Consider the following 23,810-nt stretch of genomic DNA (forward strand, 5'->3'; position numbering starts at 1 on the left):
TCACTTTAATATTGCAGATGCAAACCTCTGCAATAAGACCGAAAACTGCTCTCTGAAGCCATCAAACTCAGATTCAACCAATGACTCGGCAAGGCGTTCATATCAAAATCATTTGTTTGCCCGGTCTTGACATTCGCAGGCTAACACACTAATCTTTTCACTCTCTGGCCCTGTCAGGACCAGTGAAATATCATGCAGTGTTCTTCACTCAGACCAAATATGTGTATGTGTGTGGGTGTGTGCATACGTTCGTCCGTCCAGTATGTGTGTGTGTGTGTGTGTGCCCACATAGATTTGCCATTTGACATTTTGGCAGACAGAAAAGCCAGCTCTCTTTGAATCAGACTCGAAGCATTCCACCTGTCTAAGCCCTTCGAATATCAGCTCATTCATCCTATGCTGCTGCAATCACTGTCACACAGAAGTGTGAAAGGTCAGTCAAGCCATCGCTCCACTCCTGACAGCCAATAAGGAGGTAAAACTGGGCATGAGAGTAAAACAATGTTTGTTAGACGTGACCACACCCTCTGATCCTCACCTGAAATGAGTACTGTCGGTGTGGACAAAGCAGTTTTCGGCACATTCTAGAAATACTTTGATATATTAGGGGATAATATTCAAAAATGGCCGTGTGCGGGACTCTACTCTCCACTTCCTCCTAGGGCCAACTCGGAGTAATTCCCAGGCCAGATGTATATTATCTCTCTACTGTGTTCAACGTCTACCCCAGCCCAGTCTCAAAGTTGGATGTGTCCTCATTGGAAGGCACAAAGCAGACACCCTGATCAGATATGTGAACCACCTCAACCGCTCCACGGCTTGTGGTCGTAATCTCACTCTCATGACAAAAGGTGAGGGTTTAAATATACTATCGATTGGTAGAATCGGTTGTGTCCTGCTGTGACTCACCTCACATGGATAAACAGAATAAATGTGTTATAGCCAACACTTATTGTGATGCCTGACAATGTATGTGTTAGCTTGGGTATATTGCGGGGATATTGTTTTTTCTTTTGCTGGCACTCATACAAGCGATCAGTTTCAATGTGTTAACTGATCAGCAGTTGATGCTGAATGCTTTTATGGTAAGGCCAAAAAGTGCCATCAGCAAGTGTTGGGAGATGTTTGGATCGTTTAGTGACTTCAGTCTCTCCAGGGTACGATTCAGCAGAAAGGAGGAGGTGATGACAGCAATAGCATTATTGTATATGAACTCTTTCTGAACTAGGCACATCCCCTAAAGTCAGAGACCAACATTGGCATACACACGCTGAGCATTATAGACTCAGATCAAAGTACTGTAGACAAACTGTGGCATTGTCTGCTGAGGGGCTGTTGGGACGTCAGTGTAAGATACTAGGAATGTGTAGCTGTGACTATGTGTGTGTGTGTGTGTGTGTGTGTGTGTGTGTGTGTGTGTGTGTGTGTGTGTGTGTAGGCAGACAGAAAGTGGGGCAGCCAGCTGTTGGGGGTCAAGTCAGGTCCTTGATGTTCTTCTTGCATTAAACACTCACCCATAAAAGTCTCTCTCACACAGACACAGAATGATTCTTGCATATTTCTGTCGTGCCGCCCATTTCAGAAGGATTACAGTCTTTGATTCTTAGCAGATGAAACAAAAACAAAAAGGCACCGGCAGCACTCGACAGATGGAGGTCAGACGCTCTGAGAAGTAATTTTGTGCGATGGAATTTAGAATTAACAGGCTCATGCACACACACATTTCTAAGCGTTAGCGAATGTTATTGCAGTGTCTCGTCAGTGTCGGGAGATGAGTGGTTTTGGGATTCTCTTTGATGGCTCTGCTGCTACCCCTGCTGAGACGCCGAGCGATCTCCCATCTCCCTCTCACTACTCTCCCCTCACACACGCACACACTTAACACCATCTCTCCATCCATCCCTGATATACGAATAAGAGAATGTGGCAATCAGAAACATAGGAGCCATTTTCTTTTGTGGGGGATATAATGGTGAAGAGGTCAGTGTTCCCATCTTCTCCCGCAGCAGTGCTAGTCAAACGTACACACTGACACACACACACACACACGCAGGGAGTAGATCACAGTCTTGGCAAAGCAAGAGAGACAAGAAAGCCCTAGTGTGCAGTCACTAAGGGTGGGAGTAGATGAAAAGCTACAGGCCCAGACTCTTAGGACTCTTTAATGTTTAACGTGACAAGTGATTGGCAAACAATCGGCTCGTATTGTATTTATTTTTGTCTTTAACTTTAAAATCAAAGCAGCGTTCATGATTTGCAGTTTGGCGCTGTTCTTTTCACTCAAGGTGACTTTATGTCATCGCAAATCCTCTCCGCCTTACCACCCCGGACTGAGTGGCCTCTCACAGAGATGCCCCCTATTTAAAAGTGGACCGTCAGCTTTCCTGGTTGGATGGAGCCTCTGCTTTAGCTCCACAACTGCCAACACAGGACAATCTTATTCATCTCTCCTTGTTCTGAAGCTGTTACCTGAACCGCATTAATAAATGCTGCCGAGTAGCAGGGTAGACTCTCTTATCTGGAGCTTTTTATTCCTGCCTTTACATTCACTCCACTGGAATAAGTCATGATGCACCTTCCCGGCAGTGGCTTTGCACCTTGACGAAGGGGGCAGATTTAAATAACTCAAAGCTCCTTTGCTTAGACCTAATCCCCAACCCCAAACTAATCAACCACGCTGTTCCCTTCTTCATTCTTCACATTTTATATGTGATGGAGTGAGGCAAGGCCAGATAGAGGCATTTAAATGTAAGTGCTGGCAGGCTAATCTCTTCAAATCCATGCACCGTTACTTTCATTACTCCACCGAAGTGTGCGTTGTTTTCTTTTCTTTCATGTCATTCCCTTTGATACTACAAGTCAGAAAGTGATTTCTCACAATGGAAAAGTATTGGTCCCAGTTTCAGCACTGAAATTGTTTAAAGGTGGAGTAAGTGATTCTGGAGAAAGATTGCAGAACTCCACCCCTTTATTCAGTGGTCCTTCAGAAGCTCCATCCCTAGATTCATCTTGCGTCCGTCTATTTTTAACAGTATTTCTTTTTTACATATAAGAGACAGTTGAGAGACACAGGAAATATCTGGGAATAACATCCTGTAGAACATCTATATAGCTGGGAGTCGAACTGGAGGACTGCTGGTCTGGCATGTATGCCCATGTGGTTTCATCTCTTGTCAATGGGACTTATGTTGTGGAGTAAATGCAACCATGATGCTTCCACTGGTAGTCTTCCCTTCCATGCATCCACTCTACCTTGCTTCTTGTCCCTCGTCTGCAGTCATAGCCAATCCCTCCCTTTTTCCCCCAAATGGTGATATTTTCCTTATTATTTATCTTTCTACTGGAAACATTACAGAGATCCCAACAGGATAAGTGAGATCATTTCTTTTGGCATGGTTATTACACCCCCCTGTCCCCACACCCTGCTTCTGTGGAGCTTTCAGCCTGAAGCAAAACAACACAATAAAATACAGTTTTCTAAAGTGATCTGAGCACCCAAAGTTCCCATGACATTCAGTACGGATAAAAATCTCCAGGGAGGAATCAGCAACATCCTCAGCAGCTTTAGCGTTTCACCGCAGGGAGGGAAAGCAATAAAATTGAAGAGATAAGATGAGCTGATGGTGCAGGCTGTTTTGGCAGTAATGATGCCTTCAATGTTTTTGTTGTATGCTTCACCTACCATTTTCTACAGCTTTTATTATGTACTGGCTTTTGTCACAGAGCTGAGGGTTAATGGATGCATCACATATTTATGGTTTCATGTATGGATCTGCAGCAGCAACTCACATCTTTCATTTTTGGTGTAAGTATTCACAACAGAGGAAGACACAACTCCTTACACACATCATGCTGCACATTGCTTTGCCACTGAGGGCTCCTCATCCTCCTCACTTTATCTTAGGACTTGTTTACCCACCAAGTTTTGGGGAGTGGGGGCTTTTTCCATATCCACTGAACATATCTATTGTGAGAGGGCAAGATACACCAAAGTCCCCCCCCTTTGCCTGCCCGTTCAGTCTTTGAAGCTCTGCACTTGTCGTCATGTCTGTCCATCCATCTTTCAGCATGCCCAACAGGGTTCATGACACCGATGCTCCAGCAGTTTAACGTCTGGCACATCTGTGGAGCATTCTCTTTCGGACCCTGGTGTCCCGAGCCCCAGTGAGCACCAGGAACTGATTAAAGGCAGGTGGGGAGGTGAAAGTAGCAGGTTTTAAAGGCTGGTGTCAACTTTATGTACCATGTCTCTGTTTCAGGTTTATGTATGAAATTCAGTGTGTAATCAAAATGTCACAATTAAAAATATGGACAAACTGCTCTTTTCTTACTAAGAACTACACCTGTTCCACCCTAATGACTAAACTAAACTTAAAATGAGGAAAATGAAACAAAACATGTGGACTTTGAGTCACCTTTGAGCCAAACTGCAAGAAGAAGGTGCTAAGGAAAAAGCAATTATCATTGTATATAGAGTTGTCAAAGGACACCTACTACTATCTAATCCTGAGGCATTATTCACAGTGCCAAATTAGGTACTCTTACTGTGGTTTAGGACTTCATACTGGAATAACCAAGTGTGAAAGTCTTAAAAAGAGTTTTTAAAATGAAATAGTATTATTAAACAGAAACTGTAACACTCTTGCAGCATTTTAATTGCATAATTTAAATGCTAATTCATTTGAGTACTTCATGATTGTTTTTCAAATGTATCCACTTTGAGCCTGCATGTGTGCGTGTGTGGGCATGTGCATGCGCTTGTGTGTGTCTGTCTACAACACAAGTGGTTAAGAGTTCTTTGGCAGGTGTTTATATGTATTTGGATAGATTTGATCACCAGTATAACATTATTTACAAACTAGATAGTACCAAAAAAACCATAAAAGTGTGTAGTTTAGATCAAAATTCAGCCAGAGATTGACGATGGGTGTGGCCCATGATTGCTTGTGTAGTAACGTTTAATAAGCTAATATTCATTGTGTAAGGCTAGCATGATAATAAACCTTTTAGTTTTAGTGAGGGACCTTCCTCCAGCATAAGCCCCGGCACTCCACAGAGGACCCCCCACCCATCCCCACCCCACACCCTATAAGCACACAAAGAGAAGAGGCGACAGAGTTGGCCTGGGTAATTGGGATAATAATTATTTCTGCATTTAGTGCCAGCTGGGTGCCTGAGAAGGTCAGGGAACAGCATGAGGACAGGCTTATCTCCGTGTTGGTGCTGGCTTCCATATGGCAGCAGACAATAGTAAAGGGCCTTGGCCCCGGAAACAGCAGCATGGCACAGGACTGCCCCCACCGACAGAACACAACAACACACCATGAACCACGGTGGGTCTCAGGACTGCCTCACAGGCAGGTTGGCCTGAGACTGTCTGCACAGCAGTGGACTGACAATAAAGGACTGTGGAGAGATGGAGGAGGGAAGGAGGTGGAGCGAGGACGAGGGAATGGAAAGAGAGCAACAGAAATGAAGATGTCGATTAAAGGAGCCATTTCCATGGAGTTAAAATCATGAACTTGTTGCATTTCAGTCTTTGTCTCATCTGTTCTGGCCTGGCCTGAATGGAAACAATAAGAAAGGCTTTCGTAATTTATGAAGAGGACTTTGACCCCTCTATTGAAACTCTACCTTTATGCATTAGCCTGGTAAAGGCTCCAATCTTGACGAAAAGATGTGAACAGTGGGAGGTTAAAAGTCTTCTTTCTTTTCTCCCCATTCTACGGCTCTTTATTCAAGCGCCCCTTCGACCTCCCCGTTCACTGGGTTACCATGGCACCAAACCCCCCATAGCAACTTGGCCTGAGCTCCATAAATCAGATTTTTACTGTGTAGCACTTCTTTTAATCTCCATCTACTGACGGCTTTATTTGGTTCCTTCTCTTTGGAGGGCGTTCAGTAAATCCATCCTGAAAAGAATGGGTGTGTGTATGTGTGTATGTGTGTGTTTGTATGCCTGTAAGAAAAGACCTATGCAAAAAACAGTGTGGTCCAAGGCTCCTTTGAACCCTGTGCGGGTATTTCTGTCAGTTTGAGTCTCCCTCCATGTGTGGTGACTTTGAAATGAAGCCTCAGCCAGAATCATCCCTGCTTTTATTATGAGTCGTTAATCCAGGCTTGAATCGTACCTAACTTTCCTGTCCAGATGAGGAGGGGAGTACATTTTTTCTCCCCTATTCTCTCTTTTTTTTTTGAATTGTGACTTAATTTAATTAAAAGGGAACTTGGCAGTGTCCACACGGATTCATCTCTTATTCATGATGTGACTTTGTTTCCGTGCGACCTGTTAATCAGCTGTAAAGAGACACCGGCTAACAAAGGCCCGTCTGGCCGCTGCCATCAGACTGTAAAGCGACTCACTGGTCCGGGTCGGGGTCTTGTCTCGGAATCCATCTCCCAAAACAAACAGCTCAGTTGAGAGAGGACGGCCCTGATGAGACAGAGAAGGGTTCAGGTGAGCGAGTTAGTGCACGACCGAAGCGGTTAAAGCGTCTGGACTGGATGACACACTGCTCCGAGGGCCATTACAGTAACTGCCCCATTGATCTGCAAGTAAATGGATGAGATGGCTCTGTAATGGCGGGAATCTCTGGCTCTCAACAGCAGCTGTCACTCTCAGACGTTGTAACGTGTGATCGTTGAGACGGCCCTGTGAAATCAGACGCTGAGGTTGGGTAGACGTGAGTCTGCCTGGAGGAGAAAATGTTGTCTGTGTGTTTTTCTTTTATACTATGTTCGTATAAATGAATCCAGTCTGGCTTAGTGAGAGCATGTTTGTGTATGGGTGCTATGTGTGAAAGGCTCCAACCATGTGTCATGCATTTAACTTAAAAGGGAAGAGATTGTCATTTTGGAAACTTTGTTCCTCCTGCCACTTGCTGCAGGTAAGTTGAGAACATCGAAACCACCCTTGTATCCCCCATTTCAATGTAAACCTGCAGCCAGTTAGCATAGCTTAGCATTTAGACTGTGAGCAGGGGAAGCAGCTTCCCCTTTTTATGTGATCAAATATACCCATCAGCACCTCTAAAGTTTAGAAATTTTTGTACAGATTTAACATACAAGATATGTTGTAATCAATATGTAAAACAGACAATTTGGGCATAAGTCCTTGTCTATTAATTTTTTGCAGTCTATGACACAGGAGATAGAGCAGGTCATCCACTAAACAGAAGGTCGGTGGTTAGATGTCAGGCTGCCTCTTGCTGTAGAGTCCTTAAGATACTGAACCCCAAATTGCTCCTGACAGGTCTGCTGGCAGAGTGCGAGAGATGTGTGATAGAGAAAGCTACACATTGAAGCACTGCACGAGTATGTGTGTGTGAATGGGTGAATAGCAAACCTGTGCTGTAAAGTGCTTTCAGTGGTCATCAAGACTAGAAAAGCTCTAGAGAAATACAGGCCATTTATTCTTTTACATGAGCATGGGAAATTATGGAATATTGTCCATGAACGCATGAGTTGAACATTTTATGTTTCTGTGTTTGTCAAAAGCTATTTCTGTGAACAATTCCATCCACATGCTCATATTTCTGCACATGTGTGCACATGAGTGTGGGAGGCAGCCTGACTATATGATGACTCCGTCTGCGCCGTTCGACAAGCAAAGTAAAGGTTTTGTGTCCATTATCATATATTTTACTCTTGAAGGAGCACATGGCCAGATCATGTGGCAAGCTCTCATTCCTCCAAACGTGGCCACATAAACCTTGCCAGCTTTATATCCTGGAACCTCACATGTCTGGAGTGAGTCTTCCGCGTGTATCTATCCCCTTTCAACACAGGAAATGAATCTGAATCTGTCTTTAGAGGAGTTGCCATGTGAAGCTATTAACACTTGTTGTGCAATGTTGCTATTACTGAAATTATACAGGCAGTCAAAAAATATTGGATTTACTGGAGCAATAGCCAATTCATGTTTTTAAGTCATAAGGAAATGACCCACTTGGGGAATATTTTGATAACCTTGTGCAAATATGTCTTTCTGCTAAGGAAACTAACTTACAGAAGTAAAATGTCAAGGTTTCAGTTTCTAAAGAAATATTACAACTAACACAACTACAATATTAGGAGCAGAAACATCACCCAGCTTCATCTGCTTTCAAAAGAAAGCGGCATGATGGGCCAGACACATACAAGCACATAAACACCATTATCCTTGTGGGCTGTGAATAGATTTTTAAAGAGTAGATCTTGATATTTGACAAATTTGTCAATGTGTTTTTTACTCTCCCTGGTTAAGCCAATACATTCTTGGTTGTAGATACAACATTCTGTCAATCCCTATAAAATGTTCTAATCTCAGATCCAAAAGTGCCAAAAAAAGTTCCCAGTCCCTCCTGTTACTTATGTTTGTCACTTTTGGAAGCTAAATTGACTTGATACATTTTTAACACGGTAACCACGCCCTGCTTTGGAGATTACCGTTCTGTGAGAGCCGGCCAATTGGCAACCACTGTTTACTGCCACCAGCTGCTTTTGCTCATTGAAGTTTCTGCTTCTCTTTTACACATCAATGTACTTTTTTCTCTCTCTCTTCTCCCATCTTATTAATCTTTACAAGATCCCCGTGTATGGCATAAGTTAAGCTTTGCCATATTAACTGGCCTGTTAAAGCTATTCTTAGAACATTTTTGATACCACTTGTCGAGCTAATTCCCTTCTTTTTCTGAGTAAGTGTCTCCTGTTGTTGGGCTCTAGTGTGAACTGTGCAGATGCCTAACTCTTGGGATGTGAGGTGTTGTTGAAGGTATCCGTTTTGAGTCTTTTTAATGTTGTTTTTCTCAGTTGACCCAATAGTGTCCTTGAGACGCTGTCGTGCTGTCAATCTGCACCAGTGATGATTTATCAGCTCCCCGGCCAGCCTCCCACTCTGACTTTAAAACATTAAATAGAAACTGTTACCCATTACCAGCTCAATGCTCCCTTCTTTGAATTTCCCAAAAAAGGGGGGTAAACGTGAGCGGGAGAAAAATATGGGGGGGGGGGGGGATAAGAAGGAGACAGGGATGGATTCATCTTTTTTTTTTCCTTTGCAAAGCCACCAGAGCTCCAATCCAATTTGCCAGGCATGTGGAGTTATCCCTAAGCCTGTCAAAAGTACTGACAGGGAAAGCTGTCACTTCTCATACGGTCATATGGTCACCATCAGCACTCCAGTTATTTATAGGCCTCATCCTTCACACATTCAGTACATGGACCCACATTCCTGGACACCTCGCCACACTGGGAGGCCATAGGAGAGCCAATTTACTCACTTAGTATCATGTCTTCACTATCCTTTAAGCCATGAAGAACATTTTATTACAGAGCGTACAGCTGTTGGGAATTGTGTGTTTTAATGGCCTCGCATTATATGAGGCGTTTATAGTCTTTAGCAATTCACAAGAAATCACAGAGGAATACATAAAGTAAAAGGAAAAAGATGTGAAATAAACTTATTTCCTTTTGTTTTCTGCACTCGCTCAAAATTCTAAAGTATTGCACACATACAGTAGTAGCTTTAAATCAACCGCTAGAGATGATGGTAAATAATAGGATATTCACTGGCTATCATGGAGGAAAGCTAAATGAATGTGATTCAGATATTTCTGTCTCCACTCAGACTGGCCACTCACTTCTCAGTTACCAACGAGGCAATTATTGCTTCATTTCCAGTGCATGGCCCGTGGCTTTGTGTGTGTGTGTATGTGTGTGCTTTGTCATACCTGGAGAATATGTGTTAACTCAGCAGGTTGAGCATTACCAAAGACCTCTATTGTTCTCAGCTCCATTGAGAGTTCTGCGAACACTGGCCCATAATTAAAGGGCTCACTCCTACTTAATGCTTTTGTTCTGATGCCCCCCACCTCCCACCCCCCAACCCAAGCTGGAGTTTAGGGATAATGAGCATTCTGTGTGTCCGAGTGTGCACGCATACATGTGTGTGTATTCAAGCAGATGTAGTTTTGACTCGCCGGTGCGTTCATTCACACATCAGCCACCACGGTCACCATCTGTGGGTGAACCCATGACCGCTTTGTGGCTAATCCTCCCTGACTCGTCTGGGACTCTGGGAGCTCCGTCACAAGAAGTCGTCCCTGTCACCCATTCCTTAAACCACCTGAAGGTGACAGTGTTCTGTCATCAGTGTCTTTCAGCCCCCCTCGCTGAAACTGCAGTCTAACCTTAAAGCCCAGCACCAAAGACAGCCACCTAACCAGGCCTGAATAATTCTCTTGGACATTACAAGGTGCATTAGGGGCTTGGCTGAGTGCTTTGCTGTGTCACATTTAAAATGTGGCTCCTTATAGGGTTTTTACCCATAGACATGCAGCCTTGCCAATGGGAGGAAGTGGGTTATGAGATAGAATAACATAAGAGGTGCTCTATCTATTTTTTCTTATCGCTGTGATGTCCACTCTGATCCCTCTCATTAAACTGCAGTATCCTTTCATGACTCCTAAAATGCCAGACAGGAGTTCCTCTCAGTGGAGGAGTTTAATTAGATAGATGTCTTTTATTGAGGACACAGACTCTGCTTCTCTGCAGTTCTCTTTCTTTTTGCTGCCCTTCTCTCATCTCTACCCCCTCCCTCTCTTTGCAGCTCTTATGTTTTTTGCCTCAGAAGCAGTTTAGTCAGAGGATTAAAAGAGATTACACTGTGATCTGGTTTGTGATAACTGCTCATATTTGGGGAAGTCAAATAATCACCTGCATAGTAGAAAAGACAGACGCACTGTCATCCATACTAGCTGTCTGTTGACAGACATGGAGAAACTAAAGCCCAGCCAAGTTGGATTCAAATCAATGTTGCTGAAAAGAAACAACAGGACAGTAGACCACTGGGACCCACCTCAGCTGCTGCCTCTGCTACTTAGGGGGAGGGGATGTTTATGCATTAGAATGTGGGTGCACAGAGAACTCTGCCATTGTTACTGTCTTGTTGACTAAAAGCCTGTCACAGCTGACCTCATAGATTTTGGTAAGACTGGACATGGTAAGTTATGACCCTCTAAATCTCTGTGGAGGACAAAGACACTTTAGGTTCATGGCTTCGCTGCCATGTCACAGGATTGGCTTTTTGAATGCTTGTGCATGTATAAAAATCGAACCACTTACCGTGTGGTGTTGTTAGTTGACTTTAGTCACCTCCAGATCTTGTCCGTTTTTCCTGAGGTCCAAGCTTATTCATTTAGGCCAATTATCATTAAAAGACATAATTATACTTGACCAGTTCTGTACCCGATGGCCTTGATTATTGACTGCCAGTGCTCCTGATTAGCATGTCGGTCACAGGGGAAGTGTTGGCCTGTGGTCATGATGATAATTGAGATCATAATCACAGCCAATGAGTTTTGTGTGTGTATGTGTGTTTGTGTGTGTGTGTGTGTGTGTGTTTGTACGGTGGTCGTTGTGAGGGGGCTACAGGGCTACCAGCTGTCATGGGGGCTTTTGATTGATTGATGCCTGATGTAAGATGATGGATGTGTACTCACATTAAGCTGAGCGACGGCTATGCCAGGCTCGTCGCGGCTTCAGAAGTTTAAGGCAGCGCAATAGCTTCATTAAGAGGGAGAGCCACTGTGACCATAGATCACAGTGGTGACAGGCCAACACTATGTCTGGCTGGGCTGATAATGATGTCATGAATGTGAGGGTCACAGGTTGAAGGGGCATTAACATATGTAAGGCTCCTGGAGGTTGATGGGTGATAGCGGTAATGGCAGAGTTTCTTCTACACTGATTTGACTTTGTGAATTTATGGGCTGATACAAATGCATTACAGCATTGTAAAGCACCTGTCAGGAGGACCAGTGGGTTTGATATGTGAATGTGTCTCACATGCATAAAGTCTGAAAACAATTTCTAGCCAGAGTCACATAAACTTTAATGATCCTGACAGCAAATGTCTTTGTTACCGCTGCATTAACAAACAATAAGGGAAATTAAAAAGCACATCTTGTCCAAAAACTGAGTGAAAGTGGAGAGGGTCTTATCTAAGTCCCCAGAGATCATGAAGTAGTAACAGAGCAGATGACGCCACACACGGTTGCCAGGTTAACTGATATGTTGATGTGAGATATGTAGTGTGCATGAAGCCCTACAGCTCCAGTTCATTGTCTGGGCTGCATGACCTTCCCACCCTGTCCTCCAGAACCATATGAAAACGGTCTATGACAGTAATGGGATCTGTAACATCTCCTTGTAGCCATGTTTCTGTGAAACACACAACACAACAATCTGATCCTGAACAAGGGCTGCCAGCTCGTCCATCTTTTTGTCCAGTGATCTTTGCATTGCCCATGATGAGAGAGGGAAGATACACTGTTCTCCATCAGTCTCTGTTGTCTTGAACCAGCTCTCTTTCCTTGTCGCATCATTCTTCCACCTCATCCACAGATCTCGGTTGCATGTCTTTTTTCCTGGTCTCCAGGGTGATCAGCTGGTCCCTTGTGTAAAGGAAATAGCTGAGGAAGTGATTTCACTGTGAAACACAAAACAAGTCTCTCCAGCATGTTTTGAAAGGTGTGCAGCTTAAATAATTCACAACTGAAAAAAATGTAACAAGTCTAACAAAAGAAGAAAACTAATTTTGAAAAGCAGGAAAACAAACAGTCATGACTGCAACAGGTCACATGTATGTCAGCGCAACAAACCAAAAATACTTGTTTAATTAAAACAGCCTCCAACTGATTTTCACATGGATAAGAATGTCTTGTTCAAAAGTCGATTTTATTTGAGTTAAACTAATTATGTTAATCACTTGTTGGTGTTTATGATTCATTTGAATAAAGAAAGGAGACAAATTCATCTTATATGAACACTAATTAGTTTGTTTTTACCTCATATTCTCTCATTATTGCCCTTTCACTCTTCCTCTTTATGTCTCTCCATCTGTCAGTGTCTGCCAACCTCTTGGCCGACATATTGATTATTACACAACACCGATGGCCTAAATTGAAACGATGTTGCAATCTCCATCTTTTTCTTCTTTACGCTTGTCTGTGTGCGTGGCCATTACTAAAGGTCATAACCCCTAACCTCCTACCTCTTCCCTCTCGATGGCTTTCAGAGCAGGACTCCAAGACCTAATCCAGTAATGGTGTGTACAGAAGAGCAGCCATTGACGATAGGAGGGAGGAGGAGGGAGGGGGTAACAGTTCCCCTCTACTACTTCTATTCCCTCCCCTCTTTTTTTCTGTACATTTATCCCTTCTCTAGAAGTAAAACCACCCCCCTCCCTTTCTCCTCGCCACTTAAAGCAGGGACCAGCTGCGCCAGGAGCAAAAAAATCACAGTAGCCCATCTTTTTAATTCTGCTTTATTACACCCACTATCAATATTGTTATTGTTTAAAGTGGCCCTGGCTCTAGTGCAGCTCTGACTGACGGCCATCACACTGTGCCTTCTCGTTAATTATGTATAGAGGAAGTAGCAGCTGCACGGGGGGTCGCGGAGGAGAGGACTTGTGGGCTGCTTGAGTAAGGGATGGCGAGTAGAGCTACCAAGGCCTGGCGTGAATTATTTACCCATGCATCACAGCTTGCCCGCTGAGCGTCATCCTCTGACATTTGGAGAGGGGAGCGATTGTCAGCATTCAGCCCTGTGTGATGCCGTGCTGGCGTAAAACGGGGATACTTTGTGATGCTGGCCTTGGAGAGTGAACCCGGGAGACGTCAGTGCCCTAATAAAAGACAGGTTATCTGCTCTGCTTGTTAGATGCTGAAAAAAAGATAGATAGATATTTTTGAAATGTATGCATGTGTGACCACTGAATGCAGCAGTGAAGAAGTGAGCCTTCCACATCAGCCATGCAGTGCTCCTCAAAATGATGCACCAGATGTTAATAATACATTTCTGAGCACATATGTAATACATGGTCAATGCATCAGCACTGCCCAGGCCCAACTGAAATCTAATATTAGCCATTCATTAAATATCAACTTTGTCACTCAAGCAACGTGCAAGAAAACCAAAGAGAGGGTCAGTGAATACCTGCATCATCAGCGATTCTCTGCTCGTTCACATGCTGATGTCTTTGAATATTAAAGGAGCATAACAGTGTTTAAAAGCATATAATTTACTGTCACAATTCAACATAATGCGTTTCTCCAGCTATGCAGGCAACCACTGATATTCAGTCATCACACAATAGTGTTATCAGTTACCTGAGAATAAGCAGTAAAGGTGTGGAATATAGTTGAAACACAATAAATATCATGCTCGCTTTTATTCTTGGAAATAGCCACAGCACAATAAACAAAAACATCACCACACAGATGCACATAGGGATTGTTTGGATACGTACAATTGGTTTTGAAAAGCTCAGACATTCAAGAGATGAATTCTAACAAATTATTTCCTTCTATTTACTGTCAGTTTTAAACTCCCTGCAGGTTGATTTTAAAACCAAAATAAATAGTCAGTAAATCATTAATTATTATTAAATGATCTGAAACTAGTAAAAAGTTGACCAGAGGCAAAGTACTGTGTAATTACAGTGTTGGGTGTGATGACATTTTTACTAAGCGTAAAGGTCAATTTACCACCACTAAGAATATGAGTTGTTTTGAAAAGTGCACTTGATAATATTTGTTTGTGTGCTGATTTCCCCAACTATTTTTATTTGAGTAAAATCTCACCGCATTTCAGCTTTTTAGCAGGAACTCACCTCTTAACCTGTCTTTGAATCGCATCCATCCACACTATCTGTTTTCCTGCCGAGGCACTCGTACATAGCACAATGTCGCGGTTTGTGCCACACTAACAATTCCAGAACAGGACAGGCTGAGGGATGAGGCAGCGTCAGAAATGCAAATTGAAAAAGTAAGTCAAGTGGGAAGGAGAGGTCTGGCGGGGGATGGGAGGGTTGGGGGTTGGGGGATCTCACAGCTGTGATGAGATCAGCTGGACCTGGTTTAGCAGGTTGGAGATGATTGTGAGACTGTATCTGTGGCAGTGCACCAAGAATGAGAAACATGAACAACAGGAGGTGTCCCAGTTTTCCCTTTTTATACTTCACAGTTCAGAAAATTAATTGGTTTCAGGTTTTTTATTATTTTTTCTTTCTCGTTAATTTTACAACAGTTGACTCACTTTCCTTCTGCATTTTATTAGCTTCAAATGTGGCATCAGCATTTACAGTGTCAACACTTGCTTGGATAAACTTGTCTGACGATGTACTTGTTTTCTCTTGTCCAAGTTCTGACAATCATTTGTGCTTTTTCCAAAATCTCTGGGTTTTGGATTGTTACTCAAAAAACCACCCTGCAAGGGTGACTTGTCACTGGAACATATCAGTCTCAAAGGGAATTCAATTGAGGTCACATACTGCAAAATACGGCAACCATATATTTCATATTTCACGGCGCCAACCTATACTTAGACCAAGTACTTTGGTGTCAGGGTCCATAAAAGAGTATACTGGAAACTTAAGTAATATAGTATACCCCCAGCTCACTGCGCCTTTCCCCTCTTAGTGTCTAGCTAGCTGATATCTCGTAAAAGCTGACTTTAAAGCCTGATGGGCTCACAAAAGCTGAGCTAACCTGTTTAGACGGATACTTTATCCTGTGGCCTTCACACCTTATTTAAGACTGACTCGTCACTCTGCTTACCCTGCAGAAGAATGTAGACTCATCAGATGTCTCTGAACAACATAAACCACTGTAACACTGCAGTGAAGGGACACTCTTTTTTAATTTGAAGATAATTATTCACCCTGTTATGAAACTTGGGCTGTCACATGTGTTTTCTTGCTGTTTATATGGTTCTTTGAAAATCAAAGATTTGCAGCATTAAAGGGTCTGGGGCACGATCCAGCAAATTAATTTTGTCTGTGCTTGCAACTTGTGAACACATGATTAGCTTTAATCATAAGCATGCAGTGCAGCTTTGTCTCATTACAAAGTGGCACTTACTCTAATGTGTGTGCATGCATGTGTGTGTGTGTGTGTGTGTGTGTGTGTGTGTGTGTGTGTGTTTCTGACTATGTGAATGCATTACACAGTCCGAGCCATACTCCAAACCCAACTCTCTCTCTCAGAGTGAGCAAGTGCCTCTGAATCAATGGACTAGGATTAGGGGCTTTAACTTCAAAGTTCATCTCTTTCTTCATGGACGCAGCTGTCAGTTAGGAGCCGCCTTGCTCCTCTCTTCCCAGAAAATAACAGATAAGTTGCCAGCAATAGAGGTGGAGAAAGTTCTTATCATGCACTCCATGCACTCTAAGAGAGCACGCCATGTTAATGTTGGGCCTCCCCCTTTGTACGACGTGTTAGCTGTTTGAAAGCGTCTCAGTGTCACTCAGAAGAAGCAACTCAGAGAAAAACACTGGTACCGCTGGATGTAAATTGGTTTGCCCTCGATTGAATTTGATGCAATCGCTAAATTAAGCAATTGCTTAAGTTTTCATAGAATGTATAATACAGCATTAACTGGGTTTTCGCTTACCGATAAAGATAAATGAAAATACAAGCAACACACAAGACCACATTTTAACAGTCAAACGTTTCAAGCCTTTTTATATTACAGTAAAATAGGTTTTTCAACCTCTGTAAATTGCATTCACTTCTAATGGAAAGCCATCCTGACCTTCTGTCTATTCTGAACTAGAGCAGCTGCAATCTGCCTCACAAGATAAGTTGAATAATTGGTTCATTTCTGAACTGCACCTGAGCATTAAAATTCTTTATTTCTTAACTAGTATTTCCTAGAATCTTCTGCCCATCCAGCTGGCTCTGGCACGACATTGCCTCGTGTCTTTTCATTGGACTGTAAATCGCCATCCCATCCTCTTTCTCCTTAGCATTAAATCCAAAGACCACATACTAGATGTCTTAAAACAACAACAAATATTTTCAGTTCCTTTTTTTTTTTAAGTCACACCTCTTTTTCTTCCAAATATGAGTAAATCATTCAATCGCACTGCCCAGCACAGAAACAAAAATACTGTTACTCATCTAAAGTACGTTTACTTTGGAACCAAAGCCGTAAAACTTGCCAGAGAGAAGTCCGGGCAGAAAGCATTGATGGTGTCTCACATGTAGACAGCTGTCAGGCCGATTTCTCTCTTGCACCTGTAGTTTGACAATTCCCTTAAACAGAAAAATGAAAGTGAGAAAGATATATATGACATGTAGGAAAGAGGGGTTGAAGCACATGTCTTTGTGGTATTAAAGCAAACTGGGGTGAAGTTGATCCCGGCCCGGTGGCAGGGGATATGTGAGCTGGGGAAAATTGGTCTTTTGAAATACAGAAGGGTGTGTCTTTCTAAAGGGACCATGGGATAACCACAGGCCTGCCCCTTTTCTTGGTTTTCGTTGAGCTGCATTTCCTAGAGGACAATCCTCTGTGGTTCCCTTCAGGGCAGAGCTATATACTCATTCTCACTCCAGGGAAGTGGGAGATGAACGGCCCACCAGAGGCCAGCCATGTTGGACATTCTGGAGGAGGGAGCAGCTCAACACAAATTGCTTCTTTCCCCTGCTAATCAGAGCTCCATGCTACCCAGTCACGTCACTAACGTGGTCTAGGCAGTCAGCCCAGATGATGGCCTCCGAGGACCCCTGAGAACTCCATATGGAGTCTGAAGGAACCATAGATAGACATGCACGCACACATTCACAGAAAGAGCCCCCATCTAGAAGTGGGGATTTTAGCTGGCGTGACGCCAATGTCAGTGCATCATTCACAGGAGGACATGGGTGAAGTCAGAGCCTGACAAATCCATGGTTTTATCAGGCCTTTGTCCGGCCTGCAGCTGTCACTTACCAGGCCAGTGGGAGAGGATGAGGAAGACAGAAGGGAATTCATGACCTATCCTTGTTACCACAGAGGAGGACCGAGGCATTCAGAGATAAAACACATGGGAACGAAAAGTAAAAAAATGGAGAGGCAAGAACGAGCTGGGATAATTTTATTAAACTGGGATATAGTAAGCAGAAAGTGGAAGGAAATATATGCTTTAACTGTTTTCCATTTGATTGTAGCAGAAATCACAGCCGATCGGTCGATGTGTGCCGATTTCCTCTGAAGAATCTAAAAAAATGTTTTATCTTTGTCTCTTTCCGGCTCAAAAATGACCTGCGGTAATGCATATCTAATCTTTTTCAATCATCGTAGTAGGTCCCAAAGGCTGTCCATCTCCCCAAAAAATGCCATCTCTGTGTCTTTGAAATAAATGAAAGTCCACAGGGCGATGGAATAAAGATGAGCTAAGCCTTTGACTTGATGCAAGATTGCCAAAGGGCCCAAACTTAAGAAGCCTCCCCCTTCATCTGCTGCGTTGAGATACTGGGGCCAGAGCAAGAAACCAGACAATCTGATAGAATTTCAATCAACAGTGATCAGATAAGAAATAACAGACCGCCTGATTTTAAAGTCAGACCGGAGCCCTAACAGCCTTTTTTACTTTAGTCAGAAATTTGTGACAACTCCTGTCAAACATATCATGAAATAATATCTCCAGGATTATAACATTCTGTGGTTCCCATTCTGATTAACTGGGATTGGCCCCTGGCCTTAGGTATGCCCATATGACCCATGTTGCACTCTCAGTGATTGGATTACTGCTTTATTGGCCAGTGGCAGTGTTTATAAGACATGCCAAGACTTTCTGTGGCTTTGATCCACCAACAGAAGCGAAGAGGGGGACTGTGGCATACTATGCATCCTTGGCCTAAGCCGTGTGGTGTGTGAGACATCTGCCAAATCCTCCCGGATCAAGGGATGACTATTACACAGACAGGCATCCACATACCTCCAACTGCTGCCTCAGAGGGCTCATGACCCCTGTCCACAGGTCAGGTTTGAAAACACAGGTGGGATGGAGGTCACACATATGTCCGCTTATAGAGATATTCATACAACTGCCCTTTCATGGCCTTCTACTAAACAAGTGCCCAAATAAAGGAGTTGCTTTATAGCTTGTAACCCTGCAAGGGGTTATGAATACTATCTTAACATTTGATTCTGTCACAAAGCCACATTCATAATAAGTTCAGGGAGCTTGGGTCTTATTTTTGTTGTATTATATGGTATTTCCCAACTTCAGCTACTTTTAATCCTTTCTAAATAAGGATGAGTTGGAGCAGCGGCGGGAGGAGGAGATCAGTGGAGAGTCTGCTGTTGTTCAAACAGGCCTGAATCCTTGTTGTTTGACATGACTCTGCATGCCTGTGAATTCACAGGTTCACCTCACCCGGTAAGCCCTCAGAATAAGCTCTCAACCAAATCTGTAAATACAGCAGTAGTGTGACTTTACTGAATATGAGTGTCTCTAAAGTGAGGAGACGGGGAAAGTGAGATAATGAGTGTGTGTTGTCGTCTTTGTGTCTCTTTCTACGTCTGTGTGTTGCACCCTCCGTTGTGTGGGCATGTTTGCATGCATATGGGAGCAGCATTGCCACCCTGAGAGGCCATTTGCTGACATTTCAGTCTGCAAACACACAAATGAATTTTGAGCAGACCTCATTATGCAGGCCAGAATGAAGATGCTGGCTGTGAAAACTCTGTAGCATATGGATACTTTATCTCCCCCATGTTTTTTAATTACTTTACAGGCAGTATCCTATTTTCCTTTGAAATATATTTTAAAATGAGGACTTTCATAAGAAAAAACTGCAGCAGGATTAAGCCCTGTAAGCTAATGCGATCATGATGCAGACATTTTCCCTTAAGCATAAACATGACATGGCTTACGGCAAAGTGATGAGCAGTGCTCGTTCCTATTCCTTCATAGCCTTATATTTTTGGCATCATGGACACATCCATCCTTACATAAACTGCTACCAGGTTTTCCCCCAATCTTTTTTCACACTTCTTGTTCTTCAGGCCAATTACAGACACTGATGTATTCATGGGGGAACTGGAAAGAAGTGACACCTGATGCATCAGCAACGATCATGCTGACTAATTATGCATTGAGGGACCCCAGCTCTGAGGAGCTCTCAGGGAAGGAAGCAGAATCCATCTTCTGATGCCACTTTGTGGTTGATTCCTGCCCTTCGTCACTGCTTATCATACAACTCTTTTCTCTTTCCATATGAATATATTTACACTGAATAATTACAAGGAGTGCTTTCCAAGAATCCCATCAACTCCCACCATGCTGGATGGAGGACATAGAGGAGACACCCCTAGAGATAATCTAGATATTGCACAGGCCTCCTTTGAACCACCATGACAAATTCAGCCCAAGTTAAATCCTCCCCCCACTCCCAACTCATATTTGATGCAATTTCCATTTGTAGCTCTTGGGGAAATAATATGAAGTGATGTGCTGCTATTTCTTTAATTTTCTGGAGATCTTGTCTCAGCTGATCTTCTTGCAGTGCACACCCCACCACTTTATCCACCACATACTGGAGCGATTGAGGCAATTCCTCTTTCTTGATGCATTAAGTGGGTGACAGAAGGGCAATAGGTCGTCTAATGTTGTGAGTGTATATGGAGTCACGTAGTCTTGTTTATAGCCAGGGTTGAATGTCTTTGTCTGGATCCCCAGCTGGCTTTCACTGCACCCCCTGATTCCTCTAGCCAGGTCGTGGCTGTTTGAGATGCTGATGCTAGCAATGACCCTCCCTGGAGGGTCAAAGAAAAAAATGTACGAGGTTGTTTGTTTGGAGGCTTCTCTTTGACCAGCCTCAGGGATTAAGCTAATTGCATGTATTGGGCTTTCCAGTTCTATATTTGGTCTTTTTCCACCAGACCTCTCTCTCTCTCAGCAAGCAAGGATCATGGTGACCTGTATTTCAGAATATGCATTAGCAGGAGAAAACATAAACAGAATCAACTCAGAATTGCTGATATGTTTTCATTTTTCCTTCTCAATTGCATGGCTGTGTGTGTGCACAGTATAGCTAAGGCAAACAGAGAAACCTGTGGGGGCAGTCGGGAGATGACAATAACAACTAAATAGATGTAGAGGTCTTTCTGAAACTGCTATTTCTCAATCTATCAATTAGTTACAACATTTTAAAGGGAAATTTCTTATTTTATTAGCCTATAAGTGCTGTCATAGATTTGTACATATAGTCTATGAACACTGGCTCTTCTTTTACCAACATTACGAACAGTAATGGACGGACCTCACACCCCAGTGAGCCACTTAATTGCCCACATCCACATAAAGGCATAATGCACTCCCACACACATAAAGCTATAGGAATCAAATGGAGTATAACTAATACAATTGATTTTGATCAGGCAATACGAATAACAAGATAACTACACTTCACCAAGTGCTACTCAGGGGGATGCTCTGAGATCCTAGCATCATTTATGAGCTGCTATTTATTGTGCTTTTAATGAAGCTTGATTGGCAGCATGTCTTCGTGCCCATTACCATCAGAGGGATGTGCTCATTCTAATCTACAATTATCACCGTAATGTGCCCAGAATCCACTGGGCCCAAGCAAGCAATCATTTCCACCGCTGGCATGCCAACTGGACACGCACAGTGACAGGGTGACAGGTCCTCGAGTCAAGTGTTTATTGTGACAATGTTTTACCCACCTGGGCTTCTCTGCTCTTTGTCTTCCTGCCGATTTTGGTTTCTTCACACCGGCTGAGTTCCTTTCTTCCTCTTGTCTCACATGCTCTTGATTAACCTTTCCCTTTTTTCTCTCAGCACCAAACCCCAGAACCCCTCCTGCCTTTATCTCCTTTACCTTCCATCCCACTCCCTACATCCCCACGCTCCCATCCCCTCCCAGCACAAATTCCTAACCTTTGGTCACTTTCATCCCTGTGGTATGCATAAATGCAGGCCTATTATCAAGCCAGTTGTCTGATCATAATTATGCATTTTGTCATTCGCTGCCTCTGTAGCTGCTGATAAAAGGAGAGCCTGATTAAGCTGAAGGAAGAATATCGATTCCTATTGACAGGCCCCTCAAAGCCCTTTAATGAAGGGGATGTAAATGAGGGTTTTCCACAATGTTTAATGACTATGTACCATAAAAGGCCAATATTCTCCTGCAGTCTAAAAGGGATATGCATCATCCACAATGGTGCACGAGGGACCCTTTCAGTTATCGGGATGTTAAGGAGCAATAGATGGTGAGAGGGAGTGTAGGAAGAAAAGCATGAAGCGATGTCAGCCCGGTATGCAAAAGGGAATAATGACTGTCAGATCAAGGGGATCCTTTAGAGGGGTGTTCGGGTGGTCAAGTGAATTATTCAAAAAATGAACAAGCATCTGGAGCAACATGCTGGTAAGAGTGGTGTGCCAGGTGTGATTTCCGAGTGGAAGTTTTCCTGGAAAGTTACCCTCCAAATAACTGCTCAGTGCTTCATCTGGATTCGAAACGACTATTCCCACAATCTTACCGACTGTTTCTTTGTTCCCCAGCAGTCAGATGGCTCCCAGTAACCATGACCGGATACAAAGGCTGAGGCATGAGTTCCAGCAGGCCATACATGAGGACATCGATGACCATCAGCACACCTATAGTATCGACCCATCTTTGGTGAGTGTCCAATGGAAACGTGCTCCATCAGCAGCACTGAGCTACGCAGACCCGCAAACACATTTACTATACAATCCTACCTTACTATCTTCTTGTGACCTGACCTCACTTCATTCAGAGTTGGTCTCACACTTGACCACAGGCACCAACAAACTCTAACAAACACATGTCGGTGCTAGGAAACATATCTTTAATTGGTATTTGATTGATTGGTTCGTGATGATTTTCACTGCTACAGCAGTAGAAAACATTCCAGTAAATTTCTACTTTCTGAGCAATGTTAATGCTAAAATTGAGGGGAAATGAGTTTCTTGCATTGTCAAGAAAGATACAGTGTTTAGTTATATATCTCTACAGACTACATTACCATTATGCATCCAGGGACAAACTATAATGACAATGTTACCTCGTGAAATTTAATAATAATTGATATAACAACAAACTCAGAATTCATTCGTTGTGGAAAGTGCCATTATACAAACTGTATCTATCCCTGAAACTGTTTATTTTTTCTTCTCTTCGGGATTCAACCTTGGGAACAAAATGGTAATTTGTAAAAAAACAACTAAATATGACTCAGTTATGGCAGAAAGGCAGAGAGGAGATGAACAAGGGACACAAGTGACTATTTGGGACTCTGTTGCAAAGTAAGGCGACAGAATTTGATTACACTCCGGCACTCTTTCATTTTAATTTTCATCCGACTCCATTAAAGGGATTTTTAAATTAAAAAAAATTTGAATTAAAATTTTAGGAGTTTTTTTAAGCCATCCTCCTCTCCCATGATTGATCTGTAGGAACAATGGGATTTACTCCTCATAATTGGAAAAAAAGTAATCTAGTTAATTCCTGTGTTAATTAATTCAGAGTTGATCTGGTATCCTTCCCTGCTGAGCATGAAAACTTTAGCTGTGCCTGCAGTTTAAGTAAAAAAACACTTTATTTGATCCTTTTACCCATAGATTTCCCAGATTTTTGTTACATGCAGTCCTGCTGTTTACATACAGTGATTTGTTCACATTAAACTTATTAGTTGAAACTTAATTTCCACTTTATTATTTATTTATACTCATATAGTGAAGCAGGAAAAAATTTAAGGTAGGTAGGTATTGTATATGTTTTTTGCTCTAATGGCTTTTTTTTTTTGACATTTCACATCTGGTTATAGAAGAAAAATGGTTAGTAGAGCTGTTTCTAAATTATGGGTAAAAATGTCAGACATTGAAGGTAAAAAAATATTTGCCATCAAATTTCCCGGAGAATTATTGGTGTCAGTTGGCCAATTGAATGGGTTTCTGGAGTGGCAGGCGTTTTCTACTGTTTTTCCTCTTGTCTAAATGAGTTTGTTTCAGA

At 42.8% G+C, this 23,810-nt stretch overlaps 1 protein-coding gene across 2 annotated transcripts in view; it reads left to right on the forward strand.

Moving 5' to 3' along the window:
- pard3aa (par-3 family cell polarity regulator alpha, a) overlaps positions 1–23,810 on the forward strand; it is a 338,263-nt gene that overhangs the window by 299,506 nt on the left and 14,947 nt on the right. Inside the window, exon 22 of one of the 2 annotated variants that reach the window (XM_062379666.1) lies at positions 22,340–22,457. In XM_062379666.1, coding sequence (XP_062235650.1) covers positions 22,340–22,457 — 118 coding nt within the window. The remainder of the gene's footprint in view (positions 1–22,339; positions 22,458–23,810) is intronic. The other variant, XM_062379667.1, reaches the window with a different exon arrangement.

The sequence above is a fragment of the Platichthys flesus genome, chromosome 21 (assembly GCF_949316205.1).
Source record: "Platichthys flesus chromosome 21, fPlaFle2.1, whole genome shotgun sequence".
NCBI classification, from domain to species: Eukaryota; Metazoa; Chordata; class Actinopteri; order Pleuronectiformes; family Pleuronectidae; genus Platichthys; species Platichthys flesus.